At 47.7% G+C, this 15480-nt stretch overlaps 1 protein-coding gene across 3 annotated transcripts; it reads left to right on the top strand.

Moving 5' to 3' along the window:
• Positions 1 to 251: 251 nt before the first annotated feature.
• LOC136494819 (zinc finger CCCH domain-containing protein 27-like) lies at positions 252 to 15058 on the top strand. Of its 3 annotated transcripts, XM_066490997.1 has the most exons (7): positions 281 to 411; positions 2197 to 2319; positions 2623 to 3517; positions 4016 to 5155; positions 5338 to 5649; positions 11981 to 12509; positions 14536 to 15058. In XM_066490997.1, exons 3-6 carry the CDS (start codon positions 2741 to 2743, stop codon positions 12506 to 12508), a joined length of 2757 nt encoding a protein of 918 aa, XP_066347094.1. In that variant the 5' UTR covers positions 281 to 411; positions 2197 to 2319; positions 2623 to 2740; the 3' UTR covers position 12509; positions 14536 to 15058. The 3 variants fall into 3 exon arrangements, with proteins under 3 accessions (XP_066347093.1, XP_066347094.1, XP_066347095.1); XM_066490996.1 differs by lacking the exon at positions 2197 to 2319 and having other exon boundaries at positions 252 to 411; XM_066490998.1 differs by lacking the exons at positions 281 to 411; positions 2197 to 2319 and adding an exon at positions 424 to 1703.
• The last annotated feature ends 422 nt before the right edge of the window (positions 15059 to 15480 follow it).

Here is a 15480-nt window from a genome sequence, read left to right as displayed (position 1 = left end):
TTAGAAATTCACGATTCTCACGTGAAAAAAATTAAAAACATAGTTTATTTACCCTTTATTAGTTAATCTAAACACGTACCTATATTACTCCTACCTATTTACACATGTCGATGATTAGTTCTAGGCAAATGGATTAGCCGTATGAATCGAAACGAAATTAAAGCTCCGGTTCAGCGCCATTGATAACAGGGACAACCTGGACAAAAAAAAACTGAAATGAGAACAAGCGCAAGAACCCCCTACCCTAGCTTCCCAACACGAGAAGCCCAGGCCACAATTACCGAAGTGCCCCTCATTTAACCATCTCATCTCCTCACCTCCCCGACGGCGACTCCCCTCGAGCTCGCCCTCCTCCCCCCCGCCTCGACGCTGTCGCCTGCTCCTCCGCGGCCGGCTGTCCCGATTCGATTGGTAAGCCCCGATTCCGTTCCGCGCGCCTCCGTCCCCTTGCCCAGCAGGCAAGCAGGCCGCAGCCCGCGGGAGGCCCCCGCCCCGCGTGCGCGAGCGCTGCCCTGCGTTACCTGCGGAATTCGCGACTAGTAGGAGCCAGGGTGGGACGCGACCGGCTGTGGTGTGGTGGGTATGCTGATGCGATTGCAGCGGCGGTGACTCGTGATTTGTGCCTGGTTCTGGTTTTGGGGTATCTAGAGCTAATTGCAGTTGGCTGGGATGCTCGGACTGCAGTTCTTCATTGCCGGGGCTGTGGGTCTGTGGGGCATGGGATGGGCTGCGCAAAATCGCCTCTTGAGTCTTGACTCGACCAAGAGCTCCATTTGTCAAGCGGTCTGATTGGTGAAATTCTGCCAGGAGTAGAGAGTGGACATTTGAGGTCAATAGAGGAGAGCATTTCTGGGGCAATTATCTGTTGGAATGTTATGCTTGTTAGGTTAGTTTGTTTGTTTGCACACCTCTTCGGGAGCAGCATAGCACTGTAAATCATTTTATTCTTTCCTGTGATAGAAGGAGCCATTGAGCTTGGGTATAAAGATGCAAGCGGGCCCGTCTGCAGACACCCAGCAGGACGCCGCATCGTCTGCATGTAAAAACTGATTGGCCTGCAGCAACCTGCAGGCATCTACTAATTGCCTGCACTCTCCTGCTGGGCTCAGTAGCAAAATGCTAGCAGGTTTGCGGACGCCTGCAGACGCCTGCGAACTGCTGCTGCGCCGGCGAGCTGAAGGTGTGGGCGTCAGGTGGATCCGGGCTGTGCTGCCCTCCTGCTGCAGAATGGGGTTGGGGCGTGGAGGAGCCAACATCGGCCATGGGGGCGGACTGGAGACGTCGATCCGGAGCTCCTTGAGGTAGGGCGGCGGCCATGGCAGCTGGCGGTGCTCACCAAAAAAACAAGAAGATTAAGAATATTAGAAGAACAAGAAGGAAGGGAGAAGGAGAACGAGTTGCAGATGAGTGGTTCTCACCGGAGCGATACCAAGATCGCCGTCGCCACTCCGGCTGGTGCTTCCCTAGCGCCGCCGCGGCAGATGCGGCGCTCGAGCACGAGTCCGCTCGCTCCTGCGGCGGATGCGGCGCCGGTGCTTCCCACGGATGAAGCAGGTCTGGCAGGCCGTTGCAGGCTGATGCAGGCGGCTTGTTCTAGTCTCTTGGGCTTTGCAGGCTCAGCTGCTTAGGCCCGCGTCACTTGAAGCAGGAGCCCGCAGTGTCCACAAGGGCTGTTTTCGCAGGCGGGCCGAGCAGGCTGGCAGGTCGGCCCGCACCTGCTTGCATCCCTACTTGGGTAGATCGGTAGATGTTTGGATGCTTTCATACCAAATTCACATTGGTTTTTAGTCTTTCTGAGGTTTGCTGGTCACCATTTTCACATTGGTTTTTAGTCTTTTAGAATGTGTAGATATGGCATTCTGCTTGACCCTATGTGCCTGTGTTTCTCTGGCCCGCAATTGTAGTTGGGTCCAAACAAATCTCTTTATGCACAATTTTTTCCTGCTTATATTGTTTGTTCTGATCGACTTGAATTTGTATTGAAAGGGGATGTGAGTCTGTATGAAAACTCCAGCTAATGTTACGGTTGTTGCTCAATAGTTTAGATGTGATATCTTTTCAGTAAAAGCAGTTTGCTTTGATGAGTTTGTCTGTATCCACCATCTGGTAACAATTTAGTGATGTTTAACTTATTGAAACCCTTAGGGTGTGACTTGAACCAGTATTTGTGTTTCCCATATTTTTTTATGTTTCTAGGAGCTACATAATATGATTGGATTGGAGGGCAGAGAAACCTACTCACCATTTTTCATGGTGCCAACCACTTGTATGTATGATGCTGATCAAAATTAGGGAAGTTCAACAAGACTAGTTCCACTGGTACATTCCTTTTTGTTGCTGGAGGTGGTATAAGAAAATCAAGCATAGACATGTTTTTTTTGTTTGTATAATCCTGCTAGTATATCAAGTGGGGTTTGAAAAGCTGAGTTAAACTACCATCAGTTCAGTTTCTGTTTTAAAGAGAAAAAATTGACATGTGGCCTTTTCATTTTTCTGTTTTTCCGGGTCTATCATCAGTTTATTGTCATTATTAGGTATATTACAAACAACTTGTTATTCTGATCATACCATCAACTTTATATTCTGTCACTCATTGTTGTTTCTGTGTTCTGGCTCATGTAGTGATATATCGACGATAGGACTGAATCACTTCTTGAAGACTTGGATTGGAGTTGAAGATGATCATGACATTGAATACAATCTAGATGCAAAGTTTCCTGCTGTATTGGTAACCTTGAAGATGCTCAAAGAGTCGTCATCACCAGTGTTGGATGCTGACAGAATAGAAGTTCCTTCACCAAAAAAAGAAAATAATTCGACAAATTCTGAAGCTGCTACAGATAGTGAAGACATTGAAATTAGCGATGACGATGACGATGACCGCAACCACAAGCACCGAAGACGGGAGGCTAGACAACAATCTGATGATAATACAGAGGAGCAACATCCAGGGCCACCTCTCAAAAAAAGGAGTAGGGTTTCTGGTAATGGACTATCTTTTGGTGGAGCTGGTTCTCAAGGTGAAGTACAGAAGGATTTTGTGCCAAAATTCAAAAAACATTCTGGAGTAGGAGGTCACACTCGAGCACCTAGAGCAAACCAATCCTTCCGAGCTGATTCATCGGCTTCTGCTGCTACTCGCCCTCCTATGACACGAGGAAGAGGACGGAATGGTGCACCTTGGACTCATCATGATCCAAGATTTAACTCACTTGATATGATGGATTTTGCATCCCATATGGCTTCACAAGGACCACCGGCACATCCTAGCTTATTTATGGGCACTGCATTGCCAAGTGGTCCATATGGATTTATGCCTGGAATGCCTCATGGGATTTTGGATCCAATCCATCCACTTGGAATGCAAGGCCCTATTCAGCCCTCAGTATCTCCTTTGATCGATCTTGGCATGCCTCGTCAACGTTGTAGAGACTTTGAGGAACGTGGATTTTGCTTGAGAGGGGATATGTGCCCCATGGAGCATGGTGTAAATAGAATTGTTGTTGATGATATGCAGGTCCGTCTGTCTATTTCACACTATTCATAATCTTCTGCATTCTAACCTGCATGCTTTTGCTTATTTGTTGTGTTCTATTATAACTTCCTGATAGGATATTATGTCTGTTTGCTATGTTGTGCGAATGTAAATGTGGACTTGAAAAGGTGTGTTTTAGTGCTGTTATTACTAGTCTGAGTTGTGGTCAACTTTACTCGCAAGTCACAATAACTTATCCAAAATCCCAACTGAGAAATCTTGGAGAACTATACATCTTAACGTGATGAACTTCAGCCTGCCTTGGATCTTCTCTTTGCTGCTACATTTTACCTTCTGGTTGTTATTTCACTTGAGTTAGCTTTCTGTCTTTACCATATTGTTTTTGGTAATATAGAAGATTAAATTGTTATGCTATGCTTATGTAAGGCGCAGCAATGTTTCTCAGGCCAAGTACTACTTGATGTTCTATTGTCCTTAGGTAAAGATACTGAGTTTATATAATTTCTTATCACTTTGCAGAGTCTCTCTCAATTCAATCTTCCAGTATCAGTTCCAAATGCTCAAGGATTGGGAATCCCAAATGAGGGAGGAACCAGTTCTGTTAACTTATCAAGCCTTGGAGGGAGTAAAAGTGTTCTTGTAAAAGATGTGAAATCTGGTGTAGCAACTGATGCATTAAAGCCAAATGGAAGTGCTGTTACAGCCATTGCTGATGCTGATGTATATGATCCTGATCAGCCTCTCTGGAACAATGAACACCCAGAAGCATCATGTACTGGCTTTGTACATAAAGATGTTGGAGTTTGGAATTCTGAATCCTATGGTTATGAAATGGGGCAGGAGCATTCAAACCAGGTTTTTGCTTCTGATGGTTCTCAGAGTTTGAAGTCTTCTGTTTGGGGGCGAATAGCATCAAAAAGAAAGCCAGGAGGTAGTAACACAGCTAAAACTACATCAACAAGTATCACTGGAAACCAAAAAAGTGATTATGATGAGATGGCTCTCAGCACGGGCCAAGTAAAGTCTGCTGCTAAGGATACTAATGGTCAACCCAATTCAAGAATATATGGAGATGTGGGCCGGCAAAGTAATCGAGCTTCTCAGAAAGCATCCCGTACACTATATGTACATGGAATTCCCCAAGAAAGCAACAGATGGGACGCCCTTCTATCGCATTTTCAGAAGTTTGGTCAAGTAATAGATATTTATATTCCATCTAACAGTGAAAAAGCTTTTGTCCAGTTCTCGAGAAGGGAAGAAGCTGAAGCTGCCCTAAAAGCTCCAGATGCTGTTATGGGCAACCGCTTTATAAAGCTATGGTGGGCCAACAAAGATAGAATTCTGGATGTGGGAGAGGGCAGAATCTCTGGAAAGTCTTCCCAGTTGTCTACTGCACCGGCTCATTCTTTCCCCAACAGAGTCAAGGAAAATGTTCAATCAACAGCTCCAAGGCCCAGTTCTGGATCTTCTGCTGAACCGATGAGTTCTGGTACACCAGGTTCTAAAATGCTGCCAGCAAGTAATACAAAACCAGTACCACCCCATGCTCCAAAAAGGCAAGAAAGTCTAGAACTATTGGAAGAACTACGTAAAAAACAAGAGATCTTAGCTCAGAAGCGTGATGAGTTCCGCCGCCAGTTAGAGAAACTTGCAAAACAAGTAATTACTGGTTTCCCTAGTAGCATGAATTCATATTGTTTATTGTATTATTTTGGTTGTTAGGTGAACTGACTTTCATTAGGAGGAACAGGCTGACTGTTCATGCTTATTTTTGCCTATGATAATTGCACTTTTAGCTGTTTCTGTTACTGATTTCTGATAAGTAAACAACTATGTTGCAGAAAGGTTCAGCAAATTCAGTTAAGCATGCAGAGGCTGGTGGAAAAGAAATTGCTTCTAATGATGCATCAAAAGTAAAGGATGCAGGGTCCATGAGGGCTGAAGGGGCACAGGAGATTGCTGGTTCATTGGAAAAGAGAAGTTCTGGAGAGTTTGCTTCATGCTCTCAAAAGTCTGCTGCGACATCCACACAGAAATCAGCGGTGGTTACAAAACAGACTAATCTGCCAGCACCTCCTCAGAATAGGTTTAAGCTTGACAATCGAACCACATCATTCAGAATTCTTCCACCTTTGCCACCTGAAATTGCAAATGTAAGTTTTACATCCAACCACCTGCCATTCCTTGACATACTGAAACCATTAAAAAATGCACTATTGTCGCGGGATTTTATTTGTGCAGTTCAATGTTTCCCCCTGTCAAAATTGGTGATAGACCTATACATGGAATTGTGGATAGTGACCACCTACTGTTTGAACTTCTTAACTGAACTTTTGTCACCCTTACCATCACAAAATTGATATGAGAAGGCAATGTTCTTGCTTCTGATATATGTCTGCAAGATGCTGTGTCACATTCAGGATCTTATCATGTGGTGCTGTAAAATTTATGTGAGCTGTATATTGGAGTAGTTCCATTTCATGTTATGAGTGTTGACCCACAGGATTACCGGCTCAGGTGAGTGAACCACTCACCAGTCTTGCCGAGCGTCCACTAGTCGTGCCGACCGCGAATAAGCGTTGTCCGTCCCCACACTCTATGGCTGGAGCTAGAAGAAGGGAGAACAGAGCAAGCACACACAATACAAGACACCAGCATTGGTCGAAGCCCTGTCTGTGAGATGGCAAATCTGAACTCTCTTTACTGAGTTGTCGTGGTAGTCTATTTATACAACTCTATCCATCTAGTCCTAGTACAGCGCACATGCTGTAACAGTAACTAGATAACATACAGGGCTGACTCTGCGCCGGCCACTACATGTGCCTACAGTGCTGCAGGTGAGCCGTGCGGCGTCTGCACCTGCAGCGGCTACAGTATCACAGCAGGGGGCCTTTCGGCGCCGCCTTTCCTTGCTATGTTCACACAAGGTAGCAATAGATTATCTAACAATCTTTCCCTAATCCTACTGCTAACCCTTGTACCCTCTCCATGCCGATCATCTCCTTCAGCTCCGTGAGTCGAAGACGTCCGAGCGGCTTGGTGAGGACGTCCGCGAGTTGCCGACCAGTTTCAACGAACTCGATGACGATCTGTCCTCCATCGACACAGTCCCTGAGGAAGTGGAACTTTACGTCGATGTGTTTACTCTGGTCGTGCAGAACTGGATTCTTCGCGAGGGCGATGGCGGGCTGGTTGTCCACCATCAGTGCTGGTGGGTGAGCTTCCACGCCGGTCAGTTCGCCAAGCAGCCGACGCAGCCACACAACTTGGCACGCCGCTGTGGCCGTCGCTACGTACTCTGCCTCGCACGTAGATAGCGCCACCACCTTCTATTTCAGCGACAACCATGAAATTGGGGCCGACCCGAGGAAGACGAGCACGCCAGAGGTGCTTCGTCGCCCGTCGATGTCCCCCGTCATGTCTGCATCGCTGAACACAGTGAGCTGCAGCCTACTCCCACCGGTCTTGGGAAAAATGATCCCTTGATCCACCGTTCCCTTGACGTAGCGCAGTAGCCACTTCACCGCAGCCCAGTGATCCTTCATGAAGCGATTGACGTAGCCCACGGCGAACGCAATATCCGGCCTTGTGTGGATTAGGTAGCGCAAACCGCCGACGATGCTCCGGTAGAGTGTCGCATCCACCTTCGCTGCGGTGCTGGCCTTCGTCAGCTTCAGCCGCTCCTCTCCAACAACTTGGAGGCATACGCGCTCTGACCGAGCGTGAGTTCCTCCTTCCCTTGTCTCACCTCGATGCCGAGGTAGTAGGAGAGTGCGCCGAGATCGCTCATTCGAAAACGAGCTGTCATCTCGCGCTTGAAGTTGTTGATATCCTCCGTGCGCGCGCCGGTGACAATTAAGTCATCCACATACACGCCGACGACAAGCTCCTTCCCCCGTCGCCGCGTGTAGAGCACGTGCTCGGTTGCGCAGCTCTGAAACCTAAGCTCGTCCAGCGTGGCGTCAAGCTTGGCGTTCCATGCTCGTGGGGCCTGCTGCAACCTGTAGAGCGCCTTGCGTAGTCGGAACATCCTATGCTCCTCTCCCTTGACGGCGAAACCTAGAGGTTGCCTAACAAAGACCGTCTTTGCCAGCTCGCCGTTGAGGAAGGCCGATTTAACGTCCAAGTGATGGACGCGCCAGTCCTTTGCTGCTGCCAAAGCTAGTAGCAAACGGACCGACTCCATGCGCGCTATTGGCGCAAAGACCTCTTCGAAGTCTATGCCCTCGCGCTAAACAAAGCCTCGAGCGACGAGGCGCGCCTTGTGCTTGACAATGGTGCCGAGCTCGTCCCGCTTGACCTTGTACACTCACTTTAGGCTGATCGGACGCCATCCTGGAGGTGGATCGATGAGCTGCCAAGTCTCATTTTCCTCGATCGCCTTCATCTCCAGCATCGCCCGTCGCCAGTTTCCATCGCGCTCGGCCTGCGCGAACATGGGTGGTTCCTCAGCACTGACGAGTAGCTCTGCGTCATTGAGCAGCCTGCCCGCCAGACCTGAGGGACCTGTGCCGCCGACGATGTCGTTCAGCCAGCGGAACCGCACCTCCTCACCTTCGTGGAAGGCATCCACGAACTCAGTGATGTCACTTGGAGGTGAGGTGAACTCGATCGGCGTCGATGGAGTTTCCTGTTCCGCTGGAGTGCTTGGCACAACACCTGAAGTGCTCGGCACTACTTCTGGACAGCTCATCACAACTCCTGCAGTGTTCGGCCACACTGTAGGAGTGCCTAGCCTCAGTCTTGGAGTGGTTGGCACCACTGTAAGACGTCTTGGCTCCGCCATGGGAGTGCTCGGCACCCGTCCTGGAGTGGTCGCCACCACTGTAGAACCTCCCGGCACCACTCCTGGCGTGTTTGGCATCCCTCCAGGAGTGCTCGGTATCCCTCCCGAAGTGCTCGACACTGCCCCAGGCGTGCTCGGTTCTACAGCTGGAGTGCTCGGCACCTCTTCCCCAGCGTCTCCACTACCGTAGATGACCAAGTGCTCGACGACGAAGGTGCTGGTGAAGCCGCCAGCTTCCCCCATGCTCGGACTGCTCTAGTCCTAAGCCGCCTCCTCGTCGAACACAACGTCGAGCGAGACAAGCACCTTGTCTCCACGTGGGTCATAGAGCCGGTACGCCTTGGTACCCTCCGCGTAGCCTAGGAATACCATCGGTGTGCTCCTGTCCTCCAGCTTGGTGAGGTTCGGCTTTGTCTTCCTGACGTGGCCGATACAGCCGAATGTCCAAAGGAAGGACACGCTCGGCTTGCGCCCATACCAAGCTTCATACGGCGTCTTGCCCGTTAGGGCCTTGGTCGGAGAGCGGTTGAGGATGAACACCACCGTGGTCACTGCCTCTCCCCAGAACATTGCCGGCATGTGCCTTTGGCCTTCATCATGGATCGGGCCATGCCGACCACTGTCTGGTTCCGCCTCTCCACCACGCCATTCTGTTGTGGCGAGTACGGCGCGGTGTGGTGTTGCCCCACACCCTGATCCGCGTAGTACGCAGCGAACTCCACCGAAGTGAATTCGCCGCCGCGATCAGTTCTCAGTACGCGGAGCTTCTTGCCGCTCTCGGCCTCCGCGCGCGTCTTGAACTTGATCGCCGCCGCCGCTTCGTCCTTACTCGTCAGGAGTTGCAGCCACATGTAGCGACTGCAATCATCCACAAGCAGGGGAAGTACCGTCGACCACCGTTTGTAGCAGGGGCGATCGGCCCGCAGAGGTCGTCGTGAACGAGCTCGAGAGCGTCCTTCGCGTGATACTTGGCCGCCTTTGGGAAAGGTAGTCTCCTCTGCTTCCCGGCCAGGCAGCTGTCACATAGCTCACCTCCGTGCTTGATGTGGGGTAGCCCTTGGACCATCTTTTCCAGCCGGCCAAGCGCGTCGAAGCTGAGATGTCCAAACCGGGCATGCCACATCCACGGTTCCTCGGAGTGCCTTGCCGCTAGACACACCGGCTGCTCTACCTCCAGGTCGAGCAGGTATAACCGGTTCAGGGACCTCTTCACCTTGGTAAGAAGTCGCTGCTCCTGGTCCCTGATCCTAAGGACTCCGTCCTTGATCAGTACCTCGCTACTGGGCTCATCCAGCTGACTAATGCTGATGATGCTGGAACGCAGCTGCGGGATGTAATATACATCCGTTAGCGTGCGGTGTTCCCTGTTCTGGCATCTGAAGATAATGGTGCCGCGCCCTTGGATAGCCACCCTTGAGCTGTCACCAAACTTCACCGTACCGGTAACATGGCCGTCGAGCTCGGAGAAGGATGCCTTAGAGCCCGTCATGTGGTTACTGGCACTAGAGTTCAGATACCACCGCTGCTCCTGGTCGGCGCCCACACGTCCGAGGTGAACTTGGGCGCGTGGTTCGTCGAGGTTGATGGTCTTCAGGGCCTTCCCAGGTCCTTCCACCGTCGTCGCCTCTTCCCCCTCCTCGGCCTCGACGTCGTGCAATGCACAGAACATCGCCATCAGGATAGTGGCCTCATCCTCATCATTGGCTTGCGCCAGGTGAGCCTGAGCCTTCTTCTCCTGCTTGCGATTTGGGTACTCCCGTGCCCAATGGCCCATCTTCCCGCAATGCCGGCAGGCGTTGGGGTCGACCTGCTTTTTCTCCGAAGAAGCCTTACCGCGGCGCTTGCCATTGCCACCGCGGCTGGAGGAGGCTGCCTTCCCGGAGTTCCTCCGAGCAGCCCACTCCTTTTCCGTCAGCAGGAGTTTTCCGCTATCCTTCGTTGTTGTCGCCTGCTCTAGACGCTCGTCCACCGCCCGCAGACGGCCTGGCACATCCTCAATGGTGAGGGTGGACAAGTTCAGCATCGTCTCTATGGAGAGAGCGATCTGGATGTACTTTGCCGGCACAGAGTGGAGGTACTTGGAGATCGCCTCCTCTTCGTCGATGGTGACGTCGTGGCTCTTCAGCTTGCTGATGAGCGTCTGCAGGCGGAGGGAGAAGTCCTCCACCGTATCACCATCCTTGAACTTGAGGTTGGCGTACTCCTGCTTCAGAAGCTAGGCCGTTGCCTTCTTTGCGCGGTCGGAACCGACGCGCATCGCCGCAATAGCCTCCCACGCCTCCTTAGCCGAGCTCTTCGCCCCCAATGGCTCCCTGTACTCCGCCGGTACAGCAGCGAGGATAGCCTCCAGCGCTGACATGTCATCTTCTTCATTGTCGGTGCCCTTGTCAACAGCATTCCAGAGCCGTTGGGCTCTGAGCTTGACCTTCATGGTCACCGACCACTCTCCATAGTTGGTGCGAGTAAGCGTCGGCCAACTGGTGTTGCTGATCTCCCGCACCGTGCGAATAACGACCTCCTGTCGTGGCTGGGCAGCCACAACAGTGCCACTGCTGTCGCCCATCTCCGAACCGCCCGTCATTGCCAGTGGTTAGTCTGGCGACGACGTTTGTACGGCTCCGATACCACTTGTTGGCCCACAGGATCACCGGCTCAGGTGAGTGAACCACTCACCAGTCTTGCCGAGCACCCGCTAGTGTTGCCGAGCACCCGCTAGCCGTGTTGACCACGAACGAGCGTTGTCCGTCCCCACACTATTTGGCTGGAGCTAGAAGAAGGGAGAACAGAGCAAGCACACACAATACAAGACACCAGCGTTGGCCGATGCTCTGTCTGTGAGATGGCAAATCTGAACTCTCTTTACTGAGTTGCCGTGGTAGTCTATTTATATAACTCTATCCATCTAGTCCTAGTACAGTGCACATGCTGTAACAGTAACTAAATAACATACAGGGCTGACTCTGCGCTGGCCACTGCATGTGCCTACAGTGCTGCAGGTGAGCCGTGCGGCGCCTGCACCTGCAGCGGCTACGGTATCACAGCAGGGGGTCTTTCGGCACCGCCTTCCCTTGCTGTGTTCACACAAGGTAGCAGTAGATTATCTAACAATGAGCAAGTCACACTTGTACCCCTAGATTGCTAATGGCCCTATATATTGGAGTAGTTCTATCTTGGCTGTTAAAATTGTCAACTTTCAGTGACGTATCTTTTAGGTCCTGTTGTGTTGTTAAAAGTATAAAACCAATCATGGCATGGATGGATGTAAGTACATAATACATGAGACCATGTATCTACAGCAATATTTATCATATAGAATTACCTAATTGTGTTTGCTTTTTATTATTCTTAGCTTAACGGATTTGCATGCTTTTATGCCACTGTAACTATTAACATCTTTAGCTATGTGTAATGACAAAAATTGAACAATAATAATGTACTGCTGCATTACATATTTGATGAACTGGAGGTTGCAGTCTCGTCTACATTTAGTGGAACGAGGTGCTGATAAAAATCAGTCTTACATCTACGCAACCAGTGACTTCTTTCTTTCTTTCTTTTTTGCATAAAATAATTTGCCTTTCCTTTTGCATAAAAAAGGCACTCAAAGGATAATATGTTCTCATGCTGCATTTTGTGTTCATGTGTTTTATTACAAGCTGTTTCATTATGTTTCTGATGCGTACCACTTTCATTTACAGGAATCTGTCTTGGCAGACCATTTCTCATCATTTGGGGAGCTTTCGTCAGTTGTCCTGGAAGATACTGAAGCCCATAACCATGATGCAACCCTAAAACCTTCTCTGAGTTGCTCGGCTTGTGTGACTTACACAACGCGGCAATCAGCTGAGAAAGCATTTATTGGTGGTAAATCTTGCAAAGGACACACACTACGATTTATGTGGTTGACTGCATCTCCAGGCTCAAATAACCATTCTAGACCTCAGAATACCTCAGTTCCTGTGAGGGCCTCCAGTATCTCTGGCCATACTCAAAGCATATCATCTGAGTCCCCAAGCCCTGTTGGGAAAGTATCATCTCTTGCTACATCTGTTACAGTAGCCATTCCTCATAATAAATCCATCTCAACTGTGGAAAATGCAAAGACTTCTCCAGTTGGAATTTCCAAAGCTTCATGTTCTAGTTCCTCTCTATCATCAAATGATGAGTGTCCTCCTGAACGTCGTTCCACAAGGAATGTTATCTCAGATTCTGACATTCCACAATGAGGTACATTGCACTGAATATGGAAATAACCTGTTCTTAAAATGTTGAAGTTGTTTTTATTGCTGATTACTAAATTAGGTGTTTTGAACAACGGCACAATCCCAAAACACAGCTTCTTTAGGAACCTCTTTATGAACCTCAATTGCAATATATTTGTAAAATCAGTAAAAGTATAATATCGTGAAAAAGGTGTCCACTATCTTTCATAAGTCCAGTCGAAATATTCATGAAGATATTCTTACCAATAATTAAAAGTTGCTTACATGCATTCCAAAACTTATTTTTTTACCAGAGGGAGTGCGTCCTAGGACGTCAACACTTTGTTAGTGCAGGATTTCAGCATTGATTTTTCACTTGTCTATCTGCCAAATAGTTTGTGAAAAGGAAATAACTGATGTTAGCAAAGTATGCCATAATCTTATAAGTATCAATACTATCACTTACTCTGGTATTATGCAGTGGCCCATCTGCATGTATGCATGTTTAACCACCCACACACCCCTGCAGATCAATAGGCAGGGATGCTTATCAGATAGGGGTTGGCTGTGAAGTTCTCATAATACAAGGAAATGGATAACATTACATTATATTCACTTTAGATGATAGTTTTTTTGTTTCCTTAATAATTATTTCCATGAGCCTTATATTACCTTTAGGGCCTGTTTGAATGATGCGGTTTTCAAAAACTGTAGTATCACAAAACTGTGGTTTTATAACCCAAAGAGACACAAAACCGTGGTTTAGAAAAAAAGGGGTCATGAGTGAAGTTTCTAAAACTCTAAAAAGACTATAGTTTTGACAAAACCATGGTTTTAGAAACTACAAGATTGGTTGCATACTTGCATCCAAACACCCAGTAACTTTTAAAAACCAAAGTATTATGTAAAACCATAGTATTTCTCTGATACTTTAAAAATACTTTGCATCCAAACAGGGCCTTGGTTCATAAGTCAGGGTACAATGATTGGTATGTGAATTTTGCCAGAGGTGACATAGTAGGCTTGATGCAGCATTGTGCTTAGCTTGTCCAATGTCCAAGACCTGCCTTACATATAGGTTTATCATGTTAAAATTGAGCTATCAACAATGTGGTATGCATCTTCTATAGTTGTATAGTATGGGGATTAATCATTTAAGCTCACCAATGGTTAGTGTCTAGTATCTAGTAACTCAGTAGCAACTAACCAAAATCTTCCTCCCTTAGCTTAACTTCTATTTACATCAGGTTAAATAGCAATGTTGGTTTGTACTTTGTGTGTGTATGTGTGTTTCTATCTCCAGTTTTATGAGTGCAGTAGCGCCCCTTTATTTTGCCTCCACATTGTACTTCAGGCTGTTCCATAAAATATATTCTGGATAGATATTGTGGGTAACCTCCTGCTGGTGTGTTGAAACACGTTGCCGTCAATGCGTGGTGCAATAAGTATCGATTCTAGTTTTATGTATTTTTATTTGTATGTGATACACTAATGTTAACATGGTCATCTCATATGTGAGCTTAGCCTATTAACTGCCAAAATTGATTTAGAAGTCCACTGACATGAAACAACTACTAGTGTGCAAGATTGTCCCATGAAACCTGGTTCCATCCAAGTTCCTTTATCTCCTTGCTTTGCCCCCACGCAGTTATGGGATATGTTATTTTAGTTCACAAGCAGTGAGACGCCTCGGCTGCTGATAGGTTGGCAAGGGGAACTATGCACGTTTTTGGCTTTTCAATCATCTTGGCAGCTGAGCATCCGTATAGAATTGCTTGTCTCACTGCATGTGGGCCAGTCAAGACTTCAGATAACTAGAGATGGATGGAATCATGTAATGGAACCCTTTTTTTTTCTGGCGCACAACACTTCTTTTTTTTGTTTGATGCATGGCACGAGACTTGTAGTTTGTACATTCCACTCTTGGTTTTATTTGATTAACCTATTTGCTTTTTGCTAAGAACCCTGTCTCCTTAGTTTTTATTCATTGGTTTGTCCCTTGGTACCCCTTTTTTTAAGAAAATGGTGTGTTAATCTGATTTTTCCCACAGGCTACTGCTATCCGGACGAGTTGGTGTTATGAATCTTGATTTGGTGGCTCAGCTATTTCATCGATCAATCACATTTGAAGCTATTGGAAGACCTTTTGAAAACTTTGGTATTTATTAATTATAGGGCAGCACGGTAAGACTAAAAAGAAAAAAGAATGGTGAAAGAAATATGGGTTCAAAAGCATACTGGAGAGTGGAGACATTCTCGGTAGTCACCGTCTAATCATCTCATTGTTCACGGAAACTGTGAGTGGTGCTAGGTTATTTGTACACTTCATTTTGGGGGTAGCATCGTGCTGAAAGCGGTCGGTAATATGCTAGTTCTGTAGCCTGTAGCTCCTGCTGATATCAGCTTTGTGGATTCTGTTATGAGCTCGATGAACATCAAACTCGTCTGTCCCATCGAGGCCTCTTGTCGAAAAACTTGTGCTGTGCATACTAAACTGGTAGGGAACACGTAACTGACCCATTCAATCCAAATTTTTGTGGCGGGGTCTATTCAATTGCCTGTGTGGTCTTTACCTTACTTTGTGATTCTGATTTCGTATTCATATATATGTATTTATACTATTATCTTTATGTTCCGCCCCCCCCCCCCCCCCCCCCTCCCCTACACACCCACACCCCTGAATAAAAAAGGGGAAAAAAGAAAAAAAATTGGTGAAAAGAAAAAAAAAAGTGAGAAAAGTCTAGAGCAAAAGAGAATTGTGATACTTTTTGTTGAAGTATGATTTTAAATGAAAGAACAAATGGTAAAGTGGTGGAGAGGGTGGTCAAAGGATGGCTTGTCTTCAAAGGACCAAGCAACTGTTCTCACTTTCTATGTCAAAAGGACATGTACCTTTTTACTAACAATGTTAATTGTCTTATGCCTTACTCACGTAGAGATGTCTCATTGAAGAGATCACCTAGAATCACGGATGCAGTGCTGCCTCATCTCCCTTT

Source organism: Miscanthus floridulus, chromosome 11, assembly GCF_019320115.1.
Source record: "Miscanthus floridulus cultivar M001 chromosome 11, ASM1932011v1, whole genome shotgun sequence".
Classification (NCBI taxonomy): Eukaryota; Viridiplantae; Streptophyta; class Magnoliopsida; order Poales; family Poaceae; genus Miscanthus; species Miscanthus floridulus.
Note: the sequence above shows the minus strand (reverse complement) of the source record. Positions and strands in the feature narration are given on the sequence as shown.

What these genes read in the sequence shown, in the direction of transcription:
- LOC136494819 (XM_066490996.1), top strand. Translation starts at nt 2,741, where the DNA reads ATGCTCAAAGAGTCGTCATCACCAGTGTTGGATGCTGACAGAATAGAA. An exon ending in TTGTTGTTGATGATATGCAG is followed by an intron (nt 3,518 to 4,015) that starts GTCCGTCTGTCT and finishes ATCACTTTGCAG; the next exon opens with AGTCTCTCTCAATTCAATCT. An exon ending in TGCCACCTGAAATTGCAAAT is followed by an intron (nt 5,650 to 11,980) that starts GTAAGTTTTACA and finishes TTTCATTTACAG; the next exon opens with GAATCTGTCTTGGCAGACCA.